General features: G+C 39.0%; 1 protein-coding gene across 4 annotated transcripts; it reads left to right on the top strand.

Moving 5' to 3' along the window:
* Positions 1-912: 912 nt before the first annotated feature.
* On the top strand, positions 913-25,422 carry PRMT9 (protein arginine methyltransferase 9). 4 transcript variants are annotated; one of them, XM_082316302.1, is made up of 15 exons: positions 913-997; positions 1,385-1,432; positions 2,002-2,214; positions 2,755-2,903; positions 4,189-4,425; positions 5,003-5,170; positions 7,051-7,153; positions 8,315-8,421; positions 12,286-12,478; positions 15,935-16,118; positions 18,186-18,894; positions 20,301-20,454; positions 20,906-21,028; positions 21,235-21,381; positions 25,357-25,422. In XM_082316302.1, the coding sequence occupies exons 1-15, from the start codon at positions 938-940 to the stop codon at positions 25,408-25,410; spliced, it is 2,649 nt and encodes an 882-aa protein (XP_082172428.1). In that variant the 5' UTR covers positions 913-937; the 3' UTR covers positions 25,411-25,422. The 4 variants fall into 4 exon arrangements, with proteins under 4 accessions (XP_082172428.1, XP_082172427.1, XP_082172429.1 ...); XM_082316301.1 differs by lacking the exon at positions 25,357-25,422 and having other exon boundaries at positions 21,235-22,454; XM_082316303.1 differs by lacking the exon at positions 25,357-25,422 and having other exon boundaries at positions 1,354-1,432; positions 21,235-22,454.
* The last annotated feature ends 48 nt before the right edge of the window (positions 25,423-25,470 follow it).

Here is a 25,470-nt window from a genome sequence, read left to right as displayed (position 1 = left end):
TTGCAATACATCTGGTGAACATTTAAAGTGGTAGTTCTTCTCTGTAAAGCAGGTCTGAACAGCATCGAACAGCAAGGGACTGGATTTAGCGTTGCTGCCGGTCACTTCTAGTCCTGTGTTTGTATGAGCTGAATTACCAGCTTTAAAAGATTGGATGTGGATGGAGACAGAACATGGACAATGAAAATACCTTTATTCCACATGTGTATATAGATATGAAGAAATGGTAAGACAGTTTCTAGTCAATTCACCATGTTTCACCTGAAAAGTAACAAGCTAAACTAGCATTAAAAAAATAATTTCCAGAGTTCTTGTCTGTACTTTTCTTAAACCTTTTACTTACCAATAAAGTTCTGAATTTTCTTCATAAACTCTTTTTTTTCAGTTGCATAGTGCTTCCTTCTTGTCACCTTTCAAAGCATTAGCTTTTCTGCAATATTAGTTTATGGCATTCTGGTTTTTTCTTGGTTCTTAAACATGTAAATCTCAGCTGTTCCTTTAAGCAAATAAAAGATAAAATAAATGAATGTCTGCACCTTAAAACAGAAAAAAAGCTGGGGGGAGGAACCTCTTGTCACAAGTTGAACAGAAATAAATAATCAAAATGATTTTTTAATCTTGCTGTGCGCGGTCCTGCGTTAGGCCTTACGGTGGCTGAACCCTCCGTGAAGGAGATGGGCACCTCCCGCCCCTGGGGCGGAGGCGAGCGGGACCCGGACCTGCCGGGAGCAGCTCGAGGGAGCGATTCCTCGGCGAGGGCAGCGGGCTCCGGCCCGGGCAGCCGACGGCCACCGGCCCCGCCTCGGCGCACCCCCGAGGCCGGAGGGGAGGCGGCCGGGCTGCGGGCCGCCCCCTCAGGCCCCGACAGCGCGGGAAGGCATCGGCGGCGGCTCGCTCGGGCCCTGCGCATGCGTGGTGGCTTCTGCCCGGCACTAAGATGGCGGCGTCCTGCGGCGTGCGCGTCGGCTGCCTGGGAGCCGCGTTCCGCGCCGAGCAGGTGATGGCCGCGGGAGCGCCCGGCCGCAGGGGAAGCCCTCCCCCGTCCTACCCCGCTGCTTTCCCGGCCCCGGGGCAGCGGCCCCGCGGCTCGCCCCGCGAGTGGGGCGGTGACTGGGGGTGCTGCGGCCTGCGAGGCTTTCCGGCGGCGCCGCGCTCCCCGCGGTCGGAGCCGGCCCCCTCGTCCTCTCTGCCGCCGGGCCCCCAGATCCGTACGGCAGGCGGGTTTGCACGGCCCTCCCTGGTTTTGCGTGCCCCTGTGTAAATTACCGGTGTTCTCTTGAGACGTGGCGGATGTTTGTTTGGTGTTTTTTTAAGAAAAAAAGCCTAGTTGTGATGGTGCTGTGTTTCTTGCAGTCCCTCTCCGTGTAACGTTCGCTTTCTTCAGCTTAAGGATACACCTGAGGATCCTGAAGGCGGTATTAGGCCCTCTTCTGTAAGTAAGCATTAAAAGTTAAAGCGGTAACCAAGGTAGTTATAAAAATGCGTGTAGTGGTTCTGGTAACTCCTTAACGTTTTCTTAACGGGAAAAATAGGCATGTTGCCTTGTGTAAAATAAACTGTGAGCTCATTAGTTCTTTTTTTTAGAGTCTTTGCTTTATGAGGATACTGTTGTTGAAGTGTAAAAATTTTAACCTGCAGATTTTGGGGTTGATGATGAAACTTATGAGCGCATGAAATTCCAGTGTGCAAAAGTATTTGGTCAGAGATGTGCTAAAATATTTGTTACAAAAATTAATTTTAAAAAGCAAAGAAGTGTAACCTGGACCAGGACTTGGTCTGACATAATGCGTCCTTGGCTTTTGAATGGTGAACACTAATTTTAAAGTTGATGGAGTTATCAGTGGCATAAAGATGAGTGTGTTTTTGAATGCTTAGGATTTGGGGGGAGGGAGAACATCTTTACTAATGCCAGTGAAAACTAAAATGTTGTTTGATCTGTCAGCTTCGTGTGCAACCTTTTTGGCCTACAGTATACGTAATTTTTTTTTTTCTTTTTTTTAGGAAGAGCGAGTACTTGCATCCTTCAGAATGCCCAACTCCAACGCTAAATTTCATTGTAACCATAGAGGTGGTCAGGAAGCCGGCAGGCAGGAGTTGGTTTCCAGGTCTTTGCAGAGTGCTCAGCATTGCCTGGAGAGCCAGGATTTTGGAACTGCATATGCTCACTATCTCCTGGTACTAAATCTAGCTCCTGAGTTAAAAACTAGTGTCAAAGTAAGTGCTCTTTGAATTGCTTGAAACAATTTTATTTACTGTATTCCTCTTGAGGCTTTGTGACATGTTTTGTGCTTGTGATTTGTTGTATGTAACTGCTTTTCCTATTCAGTCTTCAAAATAAAAGCAGAAAACTAATAATTGAGACAGCCAGTAACTTGTTTAATAACCTCTGTATGCCTATGGGAAGGGAATTGGATACACTTTTCTTTTAGTCTCTGTGTGTCAACTAAGTTTAATAAAAATAGGGCCTTGTTAGTATTGGCTTTTAGTATAGCATGCGTTAATATACACACAGGCTCTTAGTATACACTGCTGGGTGATGATACTCTGTGTGTGTGAAATAAGCCGAGAGCTTATTTCTGCTGCTTCAAGTGAGTCAGCTTGGGATGATAGCTAACAATTGTATGCTGCTGCTTAGGAAAATGAGAGTGTTCAGGTGCATGTCAGGATATCTCTAGATGTTTTCAGGGCTCAGTTCCGTACTTCTGTACTTCTGGTAACTACGAGCAACTCGGTGGTATGTATTTTATTTTCTAGGAAACATTTCAGTTTAGTCTCTTTAAATGGGCAGAAGAGCTCGATTCTCTGGCACGGATTCAAGATCTGTTTAACTGTTATGAACAAGCACTTGAACTGTATCCAAATGATGAAGTGATATGTAACAGTATGGGAGAACATCTTTTCAGGTTTGTAGTAATGTATATTGAGTTTTTGTAAGGTTCACACTTATTATTGTATGTTAATAAACAAGGCCCAATTTAGCAGAGCACGTAAAATGTGCTTAAAAGAAGTAAATGCAAGCATACGCTTAATACTGTATAGTGTGTACTGTTGAACTTCAGATCTGTTTGTCAACTTAAAATAGAGTAGCCAATGCTAAAATAAATGTTGATAGTCGCAGCAAAGTAAGAAAAAAAAGTAAAAGCACTTTTACTAAAGTAAAATCTTAAAAGTAAAAGCACTGCCTTCACATATTTTCTAACTATTTATTAAGGAATTACGAAACAAAAAAGAGACCAAAATTGTTCAGAGTCACTGTGTTAACAATAGTTGTGGTTAACCTACAATTTTTGAAGTTCTTCCTTTCTTTCCTGTTAGATCCCTGAGAACTACTGCTTTTGAATACTGTCTTTTAATTGTGGTCCTTCTTGAGGACACATATAACAGACCTTTGAAGTGAAGAAGCTGATCGTGTATACTGTACTCCATAGGGCTGTTCTTAAATGATTTGAGCTTATGCTTTTATTAATTAGCGTAAAGCATTCTTTTCCTGCTTTCCCCAAACACTGCAAAACATGGTGCTTTGCTGTTGCTTTTTGCTGTCATGGATTCAGATTTAGGTTAGGATTAGGTTTGCTTTTTGTGATTACTTTGTTTATTTGTTTTAAGGAACGACTCTTCCAGCATTGTATTAAAATGTATGTGTTTCTTGCATTTCCTAGATTTGAGTTTTTTTTCAGTGCTGTCTGATTTGAGAATATGCTGTAGGTATTATCAAAACTTGCTTCAAGTTCACAATTTAGTTTCAAAATTGCCTCTTAAAGCAAGCGCTGGCAACTCAAAATTTAGTTTTTTTTTTTTACAGCATGTTCCAGTTAAATACGATAAAGCAGTTTTGAGGTTTGTAGCATTCCCTTGACTTGAAAATCTGTGAGACTGGATTGCAGAGTTGCTGCCGTCATATTGTTCTTGTAAAACCTGTTCTAGTTTGTCAGAGGATGTAGTGGATGAAGACTGGTGCGCACAATGGTATTTTTTGACTGCTTTTGCATTTTAAAGTGATTTGATGTAGAGCTGTAAATCATTCTTTTTCATAAGGTAATATCAATGTTTCTAAAGATGATCTAACTAATGCAAAATATTTCCGTTGTCTTTTAGTTAATGTAAGACCTCTTTATAGACCCACAGATATTTACAGATACTTGGCAGCTGAATGCATACTTTCTATTTATTTGTCATTTTTACTATTAGAATGGGCTTTAGAGATGAAGCAGCTGGATATTTTCATAAAGCAGTGAAGCTTAACCCAGACTTTGCTGATGCAAAGGAGAATTTTTACCGTGTTGCAAACTGGCTTGTGGAACGCTGGCACTTCGTCATGCTGAATGATACCAAGAGGAACCTTACTTACCTAAAAGCAATTGAGAACGCTGTCCGCTCAGGGTGCAAATCTGTCCTTGATATTGGAACAGGAACAGGAATTTTGAGGTGTGTCATAAGTGCATATTTAACATGAACTTAATAGAAACATATTTGTTGTCTAACAAAATTCGGTTGCTAGTGAAAAAAATAATTTACTTTCATTTCTTTATTGAGACAAAACTTAAGAAAGGAAACAAAGCTTTCAGAAGTCAGTGAGTCTGGAGGTTGGTGTCTAGTAGTATTTTTTGAACCCTTTTATTTATTATTTGTTGCAGATGCTTTTTGTGCCAGTAACTGCTGTATAAATTGAATTACTCGTGTTGGTTTTGGAGTTGTAATGTCACATGTCCTGTCTTTAAGTATTGAGCCTAGTACAAAGAGTGGATTTAGCATAGCTGAGGGAGTATCCTTATGCTACCTGTATTTTTTCTTGTGATAGCATATCAAGAGGATATAAACTTGTGCAATATCAGTGTTCACACAAGAGATACTAGTTCACTTAATCATGATTTTTAGACTTGAACTGTTTTCTCAGAAATATGAAGCAGATGCAGAAATAGAACTTAAGAAACTCAGTACGTTGTCATGCTTTACCTAAAATAATTTAAACTGGAGAGGAAAAGCCCTGATTCTTGTTTTTCAGTATGTTTGCAAAAAAGGCAGGAGCATCTTTTGTCTATGCCTGTGAATTATCAAAAACCATGTATGAACTTGCCCGTGACGTGGTGGCAGCAAATAACATGGAAAGAGAGATCAAACTACTGCATTTGAAGTCACTTGATATAGAAATTCCAAAGCACATACCTGAAAGGTACGTTGTTGCGCGCTCTGTTGTGATATTATTTTCTCTTAATTTCAAGAAAATACCCTCTTACCTAAACAGGAAATAACTTTTTGCCTGTGATATTACCCATAATGTGAGGAGGTTCTCTGTATGTTTTACGTTTTTATAGAGCAGTGCAGAAATGAGAACATGTTCTTTAGATCATACCAATTTCTATGGTAGATCAGCAATGTCATAAATTAAGGAGTGTAATTCTTTGATGGTGGGAGCTTTGAGGTATATGCAATTGAAGCAATAGGAAAAGAGAAATTGGATTACTACATCATAAAAGTAATTTTAACACACTTTCGTACTGAATGACTTGTGGCTCACTTCTGCAGCCCATAAATAGGGTGGAGGTATGTAATAGGGCCTGCAAAGGAAGGCTGTTTCTGGGACATACCACACCCCTGCAACTCCACGTCAACTTCTGTATTTGTCCGAGAGATCGGAAGTTGCAGATCGTCTGCCTCTTCTGATCAGGGAGGGAGGGGAAAACCTCCCCTCCCCTCTGTCCCCTAAGAAGGATGCTGCTGTGTTTGGAGGCGAGAAGGTGCCACGTGATGTGCGTGGGCTCCTGGTTGTTTGCACCTGGAAGGCTGGTGGCAGCTGGGCTGACTCCAGGTGTGAATGTCAGCACCCTGCTGCGGGAGGGGTCCATAGGGCTTGGAGTGTGGCTTTAGATATGGGAGTAAACTCCAGTGGAAAGTTGTTGCAATTTGTCTTGTGAGAATAGGTTTTTGTGTTTGTATTGAGCTTTTCGTTTGTATACACACACCTGCCCCCCTGTCTATAGCAGAGATCCATGTGCTTGGGAAAATAAAGTGGCTTATTTTTCCAATATTAAGTAATGTCTTCTGAAGCATAGTAAGAGCTACTGGGACAGATCAGTAGCTTGGAATTGCTCTTGGCAAGTTAGAATTTGATCAGCATTAGAGCTTTCAATATATGTGATCTAGGCTTTTTATGCTGCCCTGCTCCTCCTTGCTCACTATCCCTTTCAGCAGGGGTTCTTCAGGAGAATCTGTAAATTTTTAGCAGGTAGAAACCTGAGGGCATTTTTGTTTGTTTTGGTACATGCGAAGGACTGGTTTATCACTTCAGCTCACTGCTACTAGGGATGCAGATTAAATGTGGGAAGGGAATAATACATTTTACTTTTAACTACTAACATTTAATAAAGTGTCTGGTGATGGTACAGGCTCATAATCTGAAATGATGAAGCCCCTGTGGTTTAGCATGGCCAGTCAAGCCTTGTCTAATTGTGTCAGCTGAGCTGATCATATGTCTCCTCTTAGTGTATATGATGAGTTACTGGATGTCACCTGTCAAGAATAAATTGTTACTGTTCTGGAAATGTCTTATCATGCCATATGTTTTTTGGTTTAAATCCAAAGGATTTAGGATTTTAGGATCCGTTAGTCTGCATAGTAATTTTATTGTGCTTTGATTATATTTTTTAATTCCTTTTTAACACACATGCATGGATGCATACTCTTGCACAAGATTCAGACGAAATACATATTCTGCAGTATCATTGGCTGTGTGCCCAGGCTGAAACATCTTCCTGTTTTGGCTAGATTCTTCCCACACAATTTATTTATAAATGCTGAACAAGAAGCTTTATGGTAAACTCTTGCTCAATATTTATTCTCTTTTATCTGCATCTTGAATAACTTCTAACAACAATTCAGAACATGTCATTTGTTGGAAGAATTAAATTGCCCATCTGTATTGAAACTTAACACTGGTAAAAGTTTTGCTCCAAGCTCATATTGGTACGGTGGTTTTTTTTTCCTTACAAGAATGATTGTTAGCAGGAATGTGTGTTATATGTTATATTTCATGGTGTTCTTTTTCTTATGTAGAGTTTCCTTGGTTGTCACAGAAACAGTTGATGCCGGTTTATTTGGAGAAGGAATTGTGGAGAGCTTGATACATGCTTGGGAACATCTACTTTTACAACCAAAGGTAGGTGATGTGGGTACGTATTTATAAATGGGATCCCTGTTTTGTTTGATATATATTTGTGCATATATATGTGTGTGTGCACGCATTCACAGACATACAAGAATGAGGAGCAACTGTCTTGTAAACATTTCATACCTACTGATATTTTAAAAATGAGTCATCTGGGTTTGTTCTATGAATTTGATTTTGGGGAAAAGCAGTGAGGCAGCTGCATACATTGTGCTTCTGTGAGCTCACATTCTGAGTAGACAGGTACTTGGAATGCACGTTGCTCTGATGTAAGCTTCCATCATACACAGATGATTCGCTCTTTATCACTGTTCATTTTTTTTCCATTCTTTGTAAGTAAGACCAAAGGGATTTGTGTGTGTTTTAAAGGCACTATTTTCCTCCAAGTTTGATTACAACCTCGTCATTTTGAGATACGAACTAGTAGCAGAAAGTCGTGTCAGTCTAAGCAGAAAATTCTGAATTATGGTAGAATTATTTCTCATCATAACACTAGGGAACAGTCAATTATAATTTGGTAAATATGCCATATCTTTAAGCTCTTAATTTCTTTGTGCTAACTTTGAACGTTTTTGGAAGACTGAACAATGCCACTGGGTCTCAGATTTTACTTTATGTATATTGCATTTTAGCTAGCATACATTAAGCCAAGTAATATGACAAGGAGTCCTATATGGGTTAACCTCTGTTAGGTTTTATGAAATAGAAGGACTTCTCTTTTATTTTGATGTTGTCTCTTATCCAACTAATTTAAGAAAAAAGTAGTCTTATCTGGCTGAAAGCTTTTGTATTGTATTGAACTGAAACTGATGACCTCTAGTGTTAAGTATAGGAGTGATGCATAATGGGAAGGTTCTCAAATGTTTCAATATATTCTAACAGAATACGAATTAAAAAAACACTTTTAAAATTACACAGAGGAAGTAGTAGACTGAAGAGTAAAGCTGAAGCATGGATATATTGAAACACAGTATTTAAGAAACTCTAATGGTCAACTGGAATGACAAAGACCAGAAACTCTACTAGCCACTAAGAACTTACTGATGTTTTGACTGTAATCTTGAATGGCTCATTAATCTGGAACCTAGGCTTTGCAGTAATGGTAGAAATAGGTCACTGTCTCATTGCATGTTGTTGTTCTTGTTTTCATAGCCTAAAAATCAAGATGTCAGTACTGGAGACTATGGCAGAGTTATTCCTGCAAGTGCTACAATATTTGGGATGGCAGTGGAATGCAAAGAGATACGTAGACACCACAGGTATGTTTACGCTCTAGCGCAGTTTGAACTCATATTTGTTGTTTGGGAAGAGAGACTGGTGGTTTTTATTGAGGATTTTTCATTTACTGTTCTCTTTATGTTTTGAATGGCTGATTATCTGTTTCACTAAACAGATTTCTGCGCTCACCCTCCCCACCCCTTTTCCAGGCGCTTTTTTTTTTTTTTAACCCCTTTGTTGTTCAGACTTTCTGGATCACTTCATCAGAAACTCTTGATTTTCAGTTATACTGAAATATATGCCTTTAATATCTACTAAAAAAATGTAATTCCTTAATAGTAAAATTACTTCTCTATTTCTGTCCTGGAGATTTTTGAATTAACACTTGGCCTTTATCCTCATTTTACCCTCTTTATAATCTGCTCCATACCTCGCTGCTGGATCTAACCCTTTCAGAAGATGAGGACAGGATTTTGTAAATCCTAAGTGTTAATAACCTCACTAGCATTATCTTTTTGAATATGTGCCTTGCCTAATTCTGAACTAGCATACAATAGGGTTTCTTTGCCGAGACCAGTTCTGACTGTGTATCAATTACTTTCACATTCATTTTTATTCTTATCATCTAGAACAGTATCACTGTGTGGAGACAGTCTCCATCTGAGAGGTTTGGGCTTGATGTATTTTGTTTAGGATTAATCTTGTTGCAGATTAAAGAAAATACTGTCTTTTACAGGAGCTTCAGTGTACTGGGTGAAAAATAGCCAGGCTGCATCAGTTATTTTTCTAATGCAGTAGTCCTGGACAATGGCCAGAAAGAGACAGACGTTCCCATAGTAGATGGTCATAGAAGAACTTTCTTTTAGGAGAAGTTAATTATTCGTCAATTAGAAGATAGGTTTTTGCCTTGAAACATGGTATTGACTGTTCCTTACAAAATTTAACCAGGATGAAAGTTAATGTACTGTAACTGTGGATTGTTGAATTATCAATCCATTCTGATAGTATAGCTTAAGGTCACGTGGCTGGCAAGACTGAAATGATTGACACAAATTAATTATATGACGTAGGAAGAAGAAAATTGTCACTTTTAAATTTCCTGCCTTCATAGTTTGAGATTTCTTTTTGCTTCCAGTAAGAATACCTGTCTTAAGTCTATTTTAACAAGTGCAGTTAAGCTTTATGTAAAATACTTGCCTGTTCTCAGGTTTAAACTATCCACATCTCTTTGAATTATTCTGATGTGCATGTCTCCACATTACCGTAAGTGTTTTCATGATCTACAGCAAAACTTTGGGATTTGGATGTTTTTTTTTTTCTGAGCAGGGTGCCTAATGAAATAAGAGTGTGAAAGTATCTCTTTTCTCATGTTTTTTATATCATCTAGCACAGTTTGTGTCTTGTACAATTAATACAACTTTTCTTTGAGCTTTTCCTCATGATTTAATTTTTTTTTCAGTGGTTATAAGTAGATGTAGAGCCCAGAAGTCTATGAATACCTGAGGTTTTTTTCTGAAGTACATTTAGAAGTGTGCTTAATCTGTCATCAGTCACTGATTCATCTTGCTGAGGGAGGGAATCCCCTTTCACTCCAGTTCTTGATAATCTTGAATATCAGAGTCATTTATCTCTCTGATCTGATCTTCTGCTTTGTATTCTGTCCCTTTGTTTTAGCAATTTTAGGTTATGCTGCATTTCTTATGCTCTGATTGTTTTTAGGGTTTTTTTCCTAGAATATAGTGAAATTCTAGAGAAATTGTACCAGTTTTCTTGTAATTCTATTTTTGGTGCACTAAAGCCAACTTTACAGAAAGTTTTGTGCTGGTTTTCCCCTTATCATAGCTTTATTACTTGATGTTTTAATGATAATTGTAATGTTTCTTTACTGTAGCTGGTGCTGCTTGTACCTATTGCTTGTGTTCCCTAGAATGACTATGGGGCCTCAGTCTGCTGTGGTGTTAGGTAATTTTTCTTCTTTTTTATGGTTAGCTTTAATTTTCTCCTGAAGTGACCGCTCTCTCTTTGAAGCGGTTGTTTCACATCCATGTGAAATGTGTTTTCTCCCAGAAGAACAAATGAACTGACAAACTTGTGAGGAGACTTGAGTTCTACTAAGGATAAATTCAGACTTCCGCAAAACTTTTAAGATACCAGAATATACTACATATTGTTTTTCAAGTTTGAACTAGATACCTTTCAAGAGTCATACGTAATAGCAAAACAATGTTCTAGGAGAACATAGGTCTGCTACATTAGTGCATCTACACTTAGTGATTTTGAATAAAATATGCCAGAATAGGGGTTCATTTACTAATTTAAGTCACTGTAAGAATCCCAGGTTTCAGGTTTTTTTAATGTTTAATTTTTAGTCAGTTAGGCCCCTGAAAGAGAGGCAATAAAGTGGCTCCACTTCTGTGCTTATGTATTGAAGCCAGAAGGGTTCATGATGATATATTGATCTGTTGACCTCTTCCACTACATAGGCCTCGTACAGCAGCTGTTCTGTGTTAGTTGTAGTATGTCTTTTAAAATAATACATGGATTCAATTTCAAATGAAGGAGAATACATTCTCATCCTTGTTGTTAAAATATCTAAGTTACTTCGCTGAGCAGTTAAGATTTTAATTGTTGATAATGTTGCTGTGTTTTTTAATATTTATTGTGAAGTACTAACCACTCTGTGCTTTCCGTATGTCACATATACTTTTATTGCTAGGGAATCTGCTCCAAAGATGGAGTCCGATTCATTTTTATATTTTAGCTATGCATAATGGTCAAAACATATTTGTTTAAGAATCCAGGTTATGACAAAAGGCAACTTCTTCAATTCTGCGATTGGGAGCTTCAAGGAGATGACTGTATCTGATGAGAATATTATCAGACAGCCTGTCTAGTCATCCTTAGTTGTCAGGAGATCTTTTGCAGGGAGGGGAGGTTCCTGAGAAAGTGGTTCAGAATTAAAAATGGTTCTAGAAGTAGATATTTAACTAGTTGTCATTTGAACTTCCGAGTGCTAGATTTCACTATAAGAATGTAGATTTGCTCGATAGCTGTCACTTAAATGGGAAGCACTAAGTCCTTCACAGACAAATGTACTTTTCCAGAATAATCTAAACTGTAGCTTGTGCAAGCCTCGTCTCCTGTAACTTCCTGACTTGTACTTTGAAAATGAGAATATATCTTAAGACCTCAAACCTAAGAGAGGGACTGTGTATGTACTTGTTTTAAAGCAGTTACAGCGTTCGTTCTTCTTTTCAAGCTTTTCGTATAAGATTATTTCTAGAAACCTAATTGATCTTCTGTCTTACAAGGGAGGATAAATGTATTCTGAGTTGTCAAAGCCTTTTCCACCAAGAAATCAATGCTGAGACTTCCTTTGCAGCTATGCAAAGTATGAGAAATGCCTTATTTTGCATAGATTGTGCTTGATAAATACATAAAGGTACTGCAAAATGAAAGTTTTATCTGAAAGAGACTCCAAAAATGCATCTTCCTATTGTGTATCTATCTGTCTTTGTTCTGACTATTCTGTTCACCTGAAAGAAACACCTTCATTATCTGTCTAATGCAGCAGCAACAGAAAAGCTTTATTTGTTCTTTTTACCACAGGGTATGTGGCCTTTGACAAAGGACATATTGGGCTTTTTTTCAGTTTCTAGTGACAGCATTCAGTTCTGATTCTTGGAAGTAACGTGCATTTTCTGTGCTTTAGAGCTGCTCTGAACATAAAAAAAAAACCCACAGAACTGGTTTTTTTTGGTTTTGGTTTTTTTTTTTTTCAGTTTTTCTATTCTTACACTCTGTTCATTTAAAAATACTTAGCCAGCCTGGGAAGAATTTCCTTTGGGTTTTTTTGGTCAAATTATTTGAAGTTTAATTTCTTCCCTTTTTCCCTTTACTCCCAGAGTGGGAACGCAAGAAGTTGCTGGTGTGCGCCTGTCAGATGCAGTGCAGTTCTTTAGTCCAACATACGCTTCTGCTGGTTCAGAGGAAACTGTCGAACCTTACACCACCGAGAAGCTCAGTCGCGTTCCTGGAGGTTATGTACCTCTGACAGAACCCTGCCAAGTAATGACAGTAGATTTCAACAATGTGCAGGTAATGACTTTTTTTACGTCCTTTATAAGTAATCTGTTTATGAATAATGAGACCCTCATATCTTATTTGCTTTCAGGGTACAAGACAAAAGAGAAAGGATGTATTTTACATCTGACATAAAAATGTCTGTAAGTGTTGATGGGTAAATGTGGAAGAGAGGGGGAGATGATGAAATTATCTTATCCTATTCAACCAGTTTGATTCCACCTTTCAGCTCCTTTGGTATCTTATGGTATTTCTGTAATATAGCATTCTAAAATATGGTAACATTATTTTGTGTATTTTGCACAAAATATGTTTGTATGCATATACTAAATAGTAAGGCAAGGACCTCAGTCGCTTGCAGCTGAGCACGCTAAAAAGATGATGCATCCGATCTTTGGTGTGTTTCTTGCTCATTGACCTGTAGTGAGGAGTTAGCATTGAGTCAGAGCTTAAAATAATTTCATTTATATAACAGAAGCTATTCTTGGCTACTGCTTGGCCAGGAATTGCAGTGTTTCTGAATCAATAGCTTTTCCTAGTTGGCTTGTCTGACATCCTGAGATTAAAAATGAAATAAGACGAGGCTCTTCAGTATACTACTGGGAGCGATCTCTCTGTGACCTAATGCTGCTTCTGCTTCTAGCATCAATAAGAAACTATTACTCTCATCTGAGAGATGCCTACTGTTAAGTATCTGGCCGCTGGCAGACATGTAAAGATAATTTTAAAGGGTAAAGAACAGTGTTACTCTTTAAACAGTGTTTCAGAACTGCTCCTTTGAAGTTTCAGTTAGACTAATAGAGTGTTGCTGTTATGAAAGGGTGAGATATTATGAGTAAAGGTAAAGGGAAGACATGCAATTAATTTATTTGGAATCATTGGTTCCTGTTTGTTGTTACTTTGTCACTGGGTGAACATGGCAGTTCCAAACACTGATAGGTTACTTTCAACCTGTGGTTTTTTGTTTGGGGTTTTGTTTGTTTGTTTTTTTGTCATGGCCACACCTGCATGTTCAATCGCTGCCGCTGAAAAATAAAAAAGAAATATTGCCTGTGCTCCTGTTGGAATAAAAAAACCTGATATACTTACAAACAGTAGCAGAATTACCTACTAAAGATTGAAGTTCAGATAAGAAATCATTTAGTCCTAGTAAGGTAATTTCAAAGACCCATTTTCTAAACTTGTATTTCAGAGAATGAGAGGGATGTTGCATTTATTCTGCCTGTACTAACCAGACCTAAATTGACAGAACTGAGAAAAAGACTTAAAATATAGTACAACAGTGTTTCTCAAACTGATTTGTAGGAGGCTTCAAAGGCATCAGTACAGATCAGAGAAATAGTAAGTCAAAATTAAAAAAAAAAAAGGGGGGGGAGAAAAAAAAAGAAAAAGAAAAAAAAAAAAAAGAAAAAGCAGCTGAGTTATGCTGATTACTTTATTACTGCTATTATTAGCAGCAGCAGCTCGGTTCCTCCCAGGCAGGGGAATGAGATGTGGCTATAATTACAGGCTGCAGACACTTGCACCTAGCCAGATACTACCTGTGTGCATGCTTGCTGGCAGCAGATCAGTGCCACTGGGAGTGGAAGTGAGTGTTTACCTCAGCAGCCAGTAATTAAAGCTCAGTCTCACTTTCAGGCCCTAAAGGAACTGTGCTCTTGCCAACAATTACAGATATTGGCTCTTTGTAATTTTCATGAGAAGTTATTGTGTGGAATATTTCAGAAATTGCGGATCAAGACACAAGAAACTTGATAACTGCATTCTTTCTGTAGTTTTTCCTTCTATTTATAGTCCCATTTACTTTTTTAATGCAAGTTACCTTTTTCTTGTTCAGAGGATATACATGGCATAGCATCATTTTGTTTTTTTTACTGCCCATTGCTGCATCATTGCTGTATTTTCTTTGCTGTCTCTTTAACTACACTAATTGATAAATTGTCATCCTGATGTGCTAGAGCTGTTCGAGTCTGTAGTTGTCATAAATAATAGGAAAAGGTTTATGCAGTGGACAAATGTGAGGAATAAATATGGGATAAACAGCATGGTAGAGAGCAGGGAAAGCTGAAATAACTGCCTTCAAGTGGGTTTTTAAGTGTTGTGTGCCACAAGATAGGGGTGTAACACTACAGTTACTAGGACCAGTGGATGAGAACCTTGGGCCTGCTGCTTTTGAGGAATAATCAGGAAGAATATTTTTAATATAAAATACACTTCTAAACAGCTATAATGTTCCAGAAACCGGGAAACAGATGCATGCTTGTGCTCTTGCTCTCTTGCTTCAAGGGGCTTACAGCCAGCAACACTTCCACTTAGTACTGTTTTCCTCTCCAGCTGAGGATGTGTAGAAAAAATAACTAGCAGCAAAGCACTTTTATTGAAGAGCAGTGAGATCTTATTATGAACTTTATTAGTATCCAGTAATTTTAACATGTGCATTGTTCAGCCATCTCTCAATTGTGAGAAGAGAGGTAGACCAACTCTTTGAGAACGCAGAATGATAATAAAGAGGGAAAAATAAAAAATGCAGCATGTGAGAGCTACTCTTGTTCTTAGGGTGGAACTTCTCTTTTGCCCTGTGTATTTTAAGATTGATACTTAGGACAAATGTTGACATAAGCAGATCAGGAAGCTGATAAATGTTTAGGAAAGGCTGTTGTAAGCAGAACCGTTGTGACTAAGCAAATCTTTGGTCCCTTGTGCTTGACCTCCTGTTAATCGGTTTATGCCAGAACTGTCTAAGACATTAGAGCTGATCCTTTTTACGTTTGTGAATGTTGGTAGCAGAAGGTAATTACTGAGGCAAATAAATTGTACGTGGAAGAAGACTTAATTGCTGTTACATATTCAAAACTTTTTATGAGTATTGGAGAATTTATGATCCCTTTAGGGAAGATCTTAGTTCTTCCCGGTAGTGAAATTGTACACACCTGAGCTTTTACACAAAGCCTATAGCCTAGGTAGCAGAGAAAATATCCTCAAAGATGTTTGACTTAGTGTTTTTGTAATGACATTGCCAAACCTCTGTTCGAGCAAATTTAGTGCTTACATACAGTATTTCTAGAACTGACTGAACACAGGTTTTAAGTGAAGCCTGTGCCTAAGCATTGGCTTGAATCCAGCCCAAAAGACTGGCTCTGTTTTTATTACTTGTCATAAGGCAAGCCTTGCCAGTCTAAAGCCTTTCTTGCAGTTTTCAGTGTTTTTAAAGATATATGTTCTTAGAGATAGGCGTGTTTGCTTTAATAGCTCATGGATGCAGGTTGGTCATGTGGATAATTGCACTTGCATGTGGGAAGACAGTTCCTATGCTAGTGAGTATTGATAATGGGTATTGTAGCGGCTTGTTAACTTCAGGTTTCTGTTGGGTGCCCTCGTGGATTGGTGCAGAAATTTGGGTGACTTAGTGTAATAAAAAACTATTTATGGAAAGAAACTCTCACACTTTTTCTCTCTTTCCACTTTGGTCAGGAGCTGAAAAGCCTTGCAGCTAGAAAGCCCTGGAAGCTCAGCCTGCCAGTCACTGAAGGAGGAATACTAGATGCTATTGTGGTGTGGTTTGTACTACAGCTTGATGATGAGCACGCTCTGTCTACGAGTCCCAGTGAGGAAACTTGCTGGGAACAGGCAGTCTATCCTGTGCAGGGCCTCCTTGGTATGTCCTGTGGATTTTCTTGTTGTGGTACATTTAACTTGGTTTCATTTTGGTTTTGAGCTAGTCCAGTTATCTCAGAGATTAGGAAGTGGCAGAAAATAGGTTTAGGAGAAGTTCAACAGCAAGTAGCTGTGAGGCGGTTCCTGATCATGTTTTTGGACTGTAGTGCACAGTCCCTGCATCAGGGCTTGTTCGTGGGACTCTGCCATGAAGCAGATAAGGGACCTGCTTAAGATCTGGGAGAACACTTTTCATTAAGTTGTTTTTTTCTATACTGAATTAAATGTATTGTGGAGCAACTCCAAAAAGTGGGGCTACTGACCGGCTCTACGCCAAGATGTGACTTGTGAAAGGGAGGTGGGGGAGGTGAGGTAGGAATTGCTAGCTGCTACTGCCACAAAAACAAAACTAAACATTCCCGCCTACCCCTCACCCCACTTTGGGCTCAACTTGAGTACTGTTCCCCAGACACACACAGGGGCAGTGTCATTTCCAGCAGCCTCTACTCTCCATTCACCCATTTTCCATTTTCCTGTTTCATAGAATCTTAGAATATCTTGAGTTGGAAGGGACCCATAAGGATCATCGAGTCCAACTCCCTGCTCCTTGCAGGACTACTTAAAACTAAATCACATGATTAAGAGTGTTGTCCAGACACTCCTTGAACTCTTGACAGGCTTGGTGCTGTGACCACTTCCCTGGGGAGCCTGGTCCGGTGACTGACCACCCTGTCAGTGAAGAACCTTTTCCTAATGTCCAATCTGAAGCTGTGTCAGGGGAAGTTCACACCCTTTCCTTGTGTCCTATTGCTGGTCACCAGAGAGAGGAGATCAGCACCCCCACTCCGCCGCCCCCCTTGGGGAGGTTTTAGGCTGTGATGAGTCTTCTCTTCTCCAAGCTGAACAAACCAAGTGACCTCAGCTGTTCCTCATAAGTCTTGCCCTTGAGGCCTTTTACCATCTTGGTTGCCCTCCTCTGGACACACTCTAAATGTCCTTCTTACATTGAGGTGCCCAAAACTGCACACAGTACTCGAGGTGGGGCTGCACCAGGGCAGTATAGAGTGGGACAGTCACCTCCCTCGACTGGCTAGCTGTGCTGCGCTTGATGCACCCCAGGACATGGTTGGCCTTTTTGCTGTCAGGCCATGCTGTTAACTCGTACTCATTTGCCATCCTCCCAAACCCCCCAGATCTCTTTCCATGGGGCTGCTCTCCAGCCTCTCATCCCCCATATTGTACGTATAACCAGGATTACCCTGTCCCAGGTGGAGAATCTGGCACTTGCTCTTGTTAAATTTTATACAGTTAGTAACTGCCCAGCTCTCTAGTCTACCCGGATCTCTCTGTAAGGCCTCTCTACCCGTGGGGTACTCCACAGCTCCTCCCAGTTTAGTATCAGTAGACAGTAGGGGCAGCTGTGCCATAGCCTGGTTGAGCTGAAAGCATAGGGGGAGGAAGAGACTCTTTTAGTCTATGTTGCTGTTGGAAGAAATGTTTGTCAAACTATAGTATTTGTGTGTTGAAATTCTGGTCTGTATCAGTGGATTTACTTTCTTAGAACATACACAGAGAGTATCCAAAGACCATCTTGAGCTCTACACCATAAATGTTCCAGTAAAATGTATTTTCAATAAATTACGCTTTCTAAACTGTAGCTATTGTTTTCCGTGTAACTACAAGTTTACCTTTGTCTACAGGAAGTATTAAAATGTAAATATTTAATATTTAGCATTTTAAAGTAAAAGCGATTTCTTTACCAGTATGCTTTTGTTCTGCTCTGCTGTTGACAGAACACTTATATCTATTTATCACAGAAAGGCTTATTTTGAGAATAAATGGATTTTGCCTAGCGTGGGACAATTTAAGCTAAATGTTAACTCACAATCGCAGATCTCGGCTAGTGGGCTACAGACTAGAACAATTCTTTCATACGCACTGGTAACAAGTAATGAAGAAATGAGATAATGCTTTTTTTTTTTTTTTTTTTTTAAGCACTGTATGGCTGCTTCACTGATGTTTGCTGTAAAATAACTGACGTGACTTTTTTTTGTGCTGTTTTGCCAAGATTATTCTGTGAAGGCTGGAGATACTGTGACAATGGAAGTTTGCTGCCAAGACTGCTACTTGAAGATCCAGAAGATTTCTTCTTTGACTTCAGAGTGTGGGATGGACTTCAGTGACAGAGACGACACGCTGAGTTTGGGCAACGAGGCTGAACTATGCAATGCTCTGGCTGGTCTTCAGACAACTAGCAAACAGGATGGCAACGGTCAAGTATGTGTGTTGGAATCCACAGAAATAGCCCTGCTGAACAATGTATCGTACCACGAATGCTTTAAAGCTGCCATGGGCAAAGTGCTGTTGTCATTAAATCCAAGTAAGGACTTGCAGTCCATGGATGTTGATGGACATGGCGGTGGGATGAACCTCCAAGAGAGACAAAACAAGAGCTCTCTAGATGTGGCTCCTGATCCATTGTACATTTTAGATGTATCTGAAGGCTTCTCCATCCTGCCAATTATAGCTGGCAAACTTGGACCGGTTAAAGCCTACAGTTCTGTTGAGAAAGAACAGCATCAGGCAGCACTTAATGTAATTTCAGAAACTAATCATTTCCCGAAGGAAACATTAGAGTTTTGGCTCAGCCACTTAGATGAAAGTGTGGTGCTACAGAGACCCAAATCAGACAAATTGTGGAGTATTATTATCTTGGATGTTATAGAGACATCAGGTTTAATCCAGCAGGAGGTGATGGAAAAGGCTGCAATATCCAGGTACAGTATAAATGGACAAAAGTATTCCTAGGAATCTGTAATTATCTGAAAACTTTTTGAAAATATTCCTTCTAACTACAAAATTACAGTCATGTTGGTCCTGTAGAGCAGGAAAAGCTTGTTTTCAGAACGGATTGAACCTCACAGAGTGTTTCTGGCATGACGATTGTATACTTGTATCTTTTAAAAAAGTGTCAAGATTTCACTTTCATAGACTTGTTGGTATTTTGTATGCGAGAACATGAATGGAAGATCTTATTGCTTGGTCTGTCAGAAGTTCCCAGGATAGGCAGCATCTTAGTAATAACTGAGGTAGCTTTTAGTGCCAGGTTAGAAAGGCCCGGATTCATGGACGTGTCAAACTGTTGTTGGAACAAACTGGTACTGCTGAAAGACAAACACGTGATGTCAGAACAGCCAGGGAGGCAGCAACAAAGCTGGCCGTTACCCACGGCAGGAGGGGTGGGAAGGAGTGCAGAGCAAGCGAAATAAAATAATGGAAGTGGGTAGCAAAAAAAGTGAACGTGAAACAGGTTTACCCCCTTCTGTGGTGCTAGGAAATCTTCTCTGTTCATCTTCATGCTTAGTGATGGCAGAATATTCCAGACAATTTATGTTCATGACCTTTTCTAAGTTTTGAATAAATCTTTGGATGACTTGAATGATTTTTTTGCTGTAAGAACAAATGGGAAATTACTCTGATTTTTGTCATATGCAGACTCAAATCTGTTGGCATGAAAATACATCCACCAATAGCACACCACTTAGGTACCCAATTGCTATGAAAAGAGGCTTGCTATAGGAAAAGGAAGCCTAAGCCAATCTGTATTGAATTGGAGGTGTTTGATCTTATGCTGAATGAAAGCCCCTGTTGCGTTGCTGCTCTCAGCAGTGTGATGTTCTGTAGCAAGAGACCGAGCAAGGCTCAGGTGTTTTTTCAGGAAAAAATGCCGTCTCCTGTATTGCTGCCAACTTTAGTTAAACCCTTAAAGAAGGGTGACTTAAATTCCCACCAGGTTTTGTTTCCCTGTGGGTACGTTCCCTCCTTAACCAGTGCCCCCCAACAGCGTGTACTTCCCGACTTCCAGTTTTATTAAGCATTTCTGCCAGTCCTTCAGTATTAGACGCTGGTGCTATGAATAAATCCCACTATCTTCATCTTGAAATGTCACCCTTTCCAATACTGACACTGGGAAAAGATTACTTAGTTCCGTAGTTCTAGTATTACGTGACAAGTTCTCCTTTGTTGTATGCTACAGCTGTCTGGTCAAATGGCATCAAACTCAAATGCTTATGAGCACTTGACTTCAGAGGAAGAACTAGTGTGCCTTTCTTAAATGTAGTTAATGTTCTTTTATTGCTTTTGAATGATATGCTTTAGAGGTGAAATCTCTCTCGTTTTACAGATGTTTACTTCACAGTGGAGGGAAGATTTTCCCACAGTATGTCTTGGTATATGGCATGCTTGTAGAGTCGGAGTGTCTGTTACTGGAGAGTGCTGTTCAAGGAACAGAACCAACTCTTGGGTTTAATATAGCACCTTTTATCAACCAGTTCAAGGTATGAAGTTGGTGGGTGTTTTCCAGGCACAGTTCCAAAGCCTGCAGCTGTCTGTCTGGTTTTGGTGTAAACAGCAAGAAAACTGAAGAGCTGAAACTTTTTGGTATGGTTGAAGTTATCAAAAGAGATTTATGTGACTAGACAGGGACCTTGAGATAAACTAAAATGGGTATCATTTGTCTTAGAACTGATGTGGGAGAAGTTTTGTGCAAGTAATGAAAGACGCAGTGTTACTGTACAGAAGAGTGACTGTGCTGTTAGTATCTCCTTCATCACCTTGTATCCCAACAGTCACACTTCAAAAGGGATTCGAAGGGTATATTGTGCATTTTGGCTGTCTCTTACGGGTATTACAGTAATTCCTAGAAACTTCTGCATTATGATTAAGTTTTTTAACTTTTCACTTATTAATGGCTATTGATGCCTGAAGTTGTGGTATATATACTCTTAGGTACCTGTTCGTGTCTATTTGGATCTCTCTACGTTACCGTGTCTACCCTTGAGCAAGCCAGCAGAGCTTTTAAGGCTAGATCTCATGAACCCTCTGTTGAACAGCTCCAGCAGAGAAGTGAAGGTGAGTTGTGTATAAAGCTACAAGTGTGCTGAACTCTTCTTCTGAAGAGCTGCTCGTTAATTGCCCACCTTGGCTGAAAATTTCAATACAGAATTTACTTGTCTGTAGCTGTCTCTGAAATGGATTGAAATGGTTTGAACTACTTTATTTTCTTACTTCTTTGAAAAGGGTGGATCTGATTAAACTAATATTTTAAATATTTTTAGGTCCAAATTTGTAAGTCTGGCCAAGTCACTGCAATTCCCTTCTGGTATCACATACATCTAGATGAAGACCATAGCTTGAATACATCTGATGAGTCCTCACACTGGAAACAAGCTGCAGTTGTTCTCGATGAGCCCATCCGAGTTCAGGTTGGAGATGAACTTGTGCTTGACGTTCAACACCATAAAAGCAATATTAGCATTACAGTTAAACGGTGAAAAATGCGTGAACTCATTTGTGGTTAATTACCTATGCATCAATTGACTGTTTATAACATCCCTGATGTTAACTTATATTAAAGTCTAAATTTTATCTACTGATCAAAAAGGCTATTTTGTTGCTGTCATAATAATACGTAGGTTCCACTGATGGACTAAAACTTGCATTGTAAGGGTACTGTCTTCACCGCAGCAAAAACCCGATTGCTAGCTATTGCAGTGACCACAACAGTGAGACAGACTTCTCTTGCCACCATATCATCTGTAGGAAGAAAAAAAAGCATCCTGATGCCTGTACCAGAAATGAACAGCCACAGCTGTTTAGGACGGAGTCCTTGTTTCTCAAACTGTAGTTCCACTTCTCAGTTGCCAAAGCATCCTGCTTCACTGTACTGAGATGGTAGCCTTGTAGTAGGGACTGCAACACCATTCCAGTTGCAGTATCACAAGTTAGTGTTGCACACAGACAATTATAAAAAGATGTAAAGGAGTGCTGTTGAGTAACTCAAGTTGTATCGTGGAAGGTAAAGCTAGTAAACTTTTTGGAATCCCTCAGAGAATAATTTCTGGTAATATAACGGGCCTGAACTCTTGTCTGTATGAAAGTTGTAGAAAATACTACATCAGCCACCACAGTACTCCTGTATCTCTTCTACAGCATTATGTTTTGGTATAATGCAGGTAACAAGTTCCTTCTATTAAATTTATATCCAAATGGAAGACTAACAAAAACTTCTAACTCAGCATTGATTCTACCTCTGTAGAGCTATGAAGAACACTGCTAGCAAGATATTTCTGTAGCTAAGTTTCTTTATACCATGCTGTCTGTTCAATGTAGAAGAGGCATTTCTGTGATCTTTCCTTAACAGGAGCCTGTATAAAGAGCCATCCACAAATAATTTTTCTAGAATCTCACTGCATGCAAGATCCATACGTATTCTTCATTAGGTCAAACGTTTCAGATAGGCGCTCTCAGTTTAACTTCAGGGACTGTTGGAGCTGTGGTTGTCCCAGCCTGCAGCTGATAGATTGCTGTAATAAAGCTCCTTCTAGAAGGGTGGAGGAAAGGTCTCCAATGTATTTTTCTTTTTTCAAAACAGAGGTAATGACTAAGTCAAGTTTTCTCAAGATAAAGTAACTGGATACCATCCTTTATCTAAGGGGTACAACGCATAACAAAATGTAAGTGAATTGGAGTAGGACAGAGGCTTTTCATGCTACACAGAAAACAGCTTTTCTTAAAAAACCAAGCAAACAAAACCCCCCCAAAATCCAAACAAAACCATGATCCATAAAATCTAAGTTTCTGTCTGACACAACTAAACTTAGTAGGTGCAGGATCTTTTCACCAAAGTGCAGTTTTACAGAGAGGTGTTTAGGCATCTCATGGTAGAAGACCTTTGATAATGGTTTTGCTTTTAAATAATAGTGGTTAGGCATAGTTATTAAGGTTTTTAGCTACTAATAGGACAGCAAAATGAGGTAAAAGAAAAATTAGGGACATATTTTACCCTTACTCAATGAGATGAAGTAAAGGGCTGAAAATGACCATTACTGAGTTTTCAAGCAATGTGTTAAGTAAGGCAAGAGCAATCTGATTAAAAGCTGGGAGAAGATTAGGCATAAAACAATGGAGGCACAAATATCGTTAATATAAAGATGAAGAACTATTTGCAAATGAACTTGTTGTATAAACTTGATTGATAGGTCATGCTGTGGAATACTGTTGTAGTAGTTTTCAAAAGACAGGATAGGTGTCATTGTAAGATTTCTGTTTATTTTGGAAATTCAGTAGCAATGTTTAATGGAAAGGTATGATCCTATAAGCTACTGCAATGAAAAAATAACTTTTCTCCCAGGAAAAAAAAAATGCAGGAATACTGTGCACATGGAATAACTGAGTAATAATGAAATAACTTAATAGCTTTCTAGAAATGCTGTGAAAGAAGCAACCAAGATACTCAACTAGCTGTTTTCTTATTAAAGTCCCTTCTCTGTACCTTACCTAAGTTTTACACTAACTTCAGTGTAAGTAAGTTCTACATAACTTCAAGTATTAAAAAATTTTTTTTAGTGTGAGGTTTTTGAAAAGCTAGAGCACAGTAGCTCCATAGCTTCCAGCAGTTCTGATCCTTCAGATATTATTTCTACCAATGCCCCTTTTTACCTGTATACATGCAGGAAGTCAGATTCTTTCTAATAGTGGCTACAGTGGAAACTGAAGTCTGCAGGCGTTGTGAGCTTTTACAAGTTGTTTCCTTTTAGAATGTGGCTATTAGATGGATAAAAAGATACCTGGAATGCAGCATACGTAAGTAGATTCTGATTCTTCATAAGTTCAAACAAGACTTCCCTTTTCAGTACAAGCCTTAAAATACTGAAAGCACAAACTCTTGTATTAGTTAAACTTAAGATTCCCTTCTTCTGTGAAGAGGACAGTTGTATTCACGTGTCATTCACACTCTTAAATTACTATAGCAGTAAATCAAATTGAAAGAAGGTAAACAGTTTAAATAAAATCTTTAATTGCTTATTTACAACAAAGGCAATGACTTGGCAAATTGAAAATGATGATTTGCACTTTCCCACTAACTTCAGATACAGCAAGTACGTAGTCAACTATAAAATATGCAGCCTAGTGAGTAAGGCGCAATATTTACATCACACTAGTACTGCAAAAAAAGCACTTAAGATGAATTTACCATGACAGCCAGAAGTTAAACGTTTATCCTGTAAATGCCAGCAATGCTGAAAAAGAAGCTTTAGATGTCATTTAAAAGGTCAGTGCTCTAGGTTTTTTTTTTTTTTTTTTGGTCAGATTGCAAACATGCAATAGTAGTAAAAATCTGGTAATGGGATAAAAACAATATCCCTTGTTTTTGTCAGTTTTTGCAAAATAACATTTTGCTACAAGTGTACTTCTTGGTCTGAAATCTAATGCTAGTAACTCCTGTATTAGACTAGCTACTTAGTTTTACCTTAGCAAAGGTCTTTTCTGGGATGGGGGGGGGGGGCCCGAAAAAAAATAATCAACTATTACATTCGAATCCAGGCTATACTAGAAGCATAATACAATAATCACACACACACAAATTTATGAATACAAATTACTACAGACACATTGTCAAGATATCCTGCTTTAACAGCTTAAAAAAAACTTAAGTGTTAAAGAATTTATTGCAGCCCAAAATAAAGAGATGTTTTGTTTTCTACTTCCTTTTTGACATCCTTCATTCCCCCCCCCCCCCCCCCCCCAAAGTATTTTAAGGTAGTAACCATTTTTCTTATTTTAGAAGGATGAGAAAAAAAGTAGTCAAGTGTAAGGTATTAATCCAAAACCTATCATCCTGGCTGTCTCTTCTGAATGTAAAAAGACTTACAAATTGTGAGCTACAAGGACAACAGATACACCAACCATATGTTGTGGGCATGGAATTTTATAGTGAGGCCTGTAGGGAATGCTTTCTTTATACAGATTCTTTACTGATGCTCTGTAATAATTATCTTCATGAAGGGGTTGTATTTAGCTATGCAGGAAAGGGAAGAAGATGGCATCTGTACAGAAGTTACCGTTTTGTCCACACTCCATTCTGCATTGGGGTATGGAAGTTACCATCGTTAAGAGCACAACCAAAGCTAATACAAACACTTTTTGCTACTGCCCTCCTTAAATTACATTCTTGAAATTAAGTTTTCCCATTACTAGTAGTACTTACACTTCATCTTTAGAAGAGAAGAGTATTTTTTCAAATGTTTCTTTTGTAGTAATAAAAGTCAGTGTCGTTTTGACATGATGTGTAAGTGTTTAGCACTTTAAGGAGTTGATTCTTAAATTTATGCAGAAACCTTTACAGTGTGCGTGTTTTATATTCATGGGGTACTCACAGATACTCACATCCATTACAGATTGAGAATTCAGATGTCAGTTACAGCCATAGCCTCTTCCTGTCTGCGCAGTAGCTTTTCCAAGCTTTTCAACTTTGATCGCTAACCGTACATGTTAACAGAACATGTGTGGCA

This window comes from Platalea leucorodia (genome assembly GCF_965183815.1).
Source record: "Platalea leucorodia genome assembly, chromosome: 6".
NCBI classification, from domain to species: domain Eukaryota; kingdom Metazoa; phylum Chordata; class Aves; order Pelecaniformes; family Threskiornithidae; genus Platalea; species Platalea leucorodia.
This window is presented reverse-complemented; position numbering and strand designations above follow the sequence as displayed.

Coding starts and splice junctions, on each gene's coding strand:
- PRMT9 (XM_082316301.1), top strand. CDS start 938: ATGGCGGCGTCCTGCGGCGTGCGCGTCGGCTGCCTGGGAGCCGCGTTC. Junction 5,171..7,050: donor CCAAAGCACATACCTGAAAG/GTACGTTGTTGC, acceptor TTTCTTATGTAG/AGTTTCCTTGGTTGTCACAG. Junction 21,029..21,234: donor GCTCCAGCAGAGAAGTGAAG/GTGAGTTGTGTA, acceptor AAATATTTTTAG/GTCCAAATTTGTAAGTCTGG.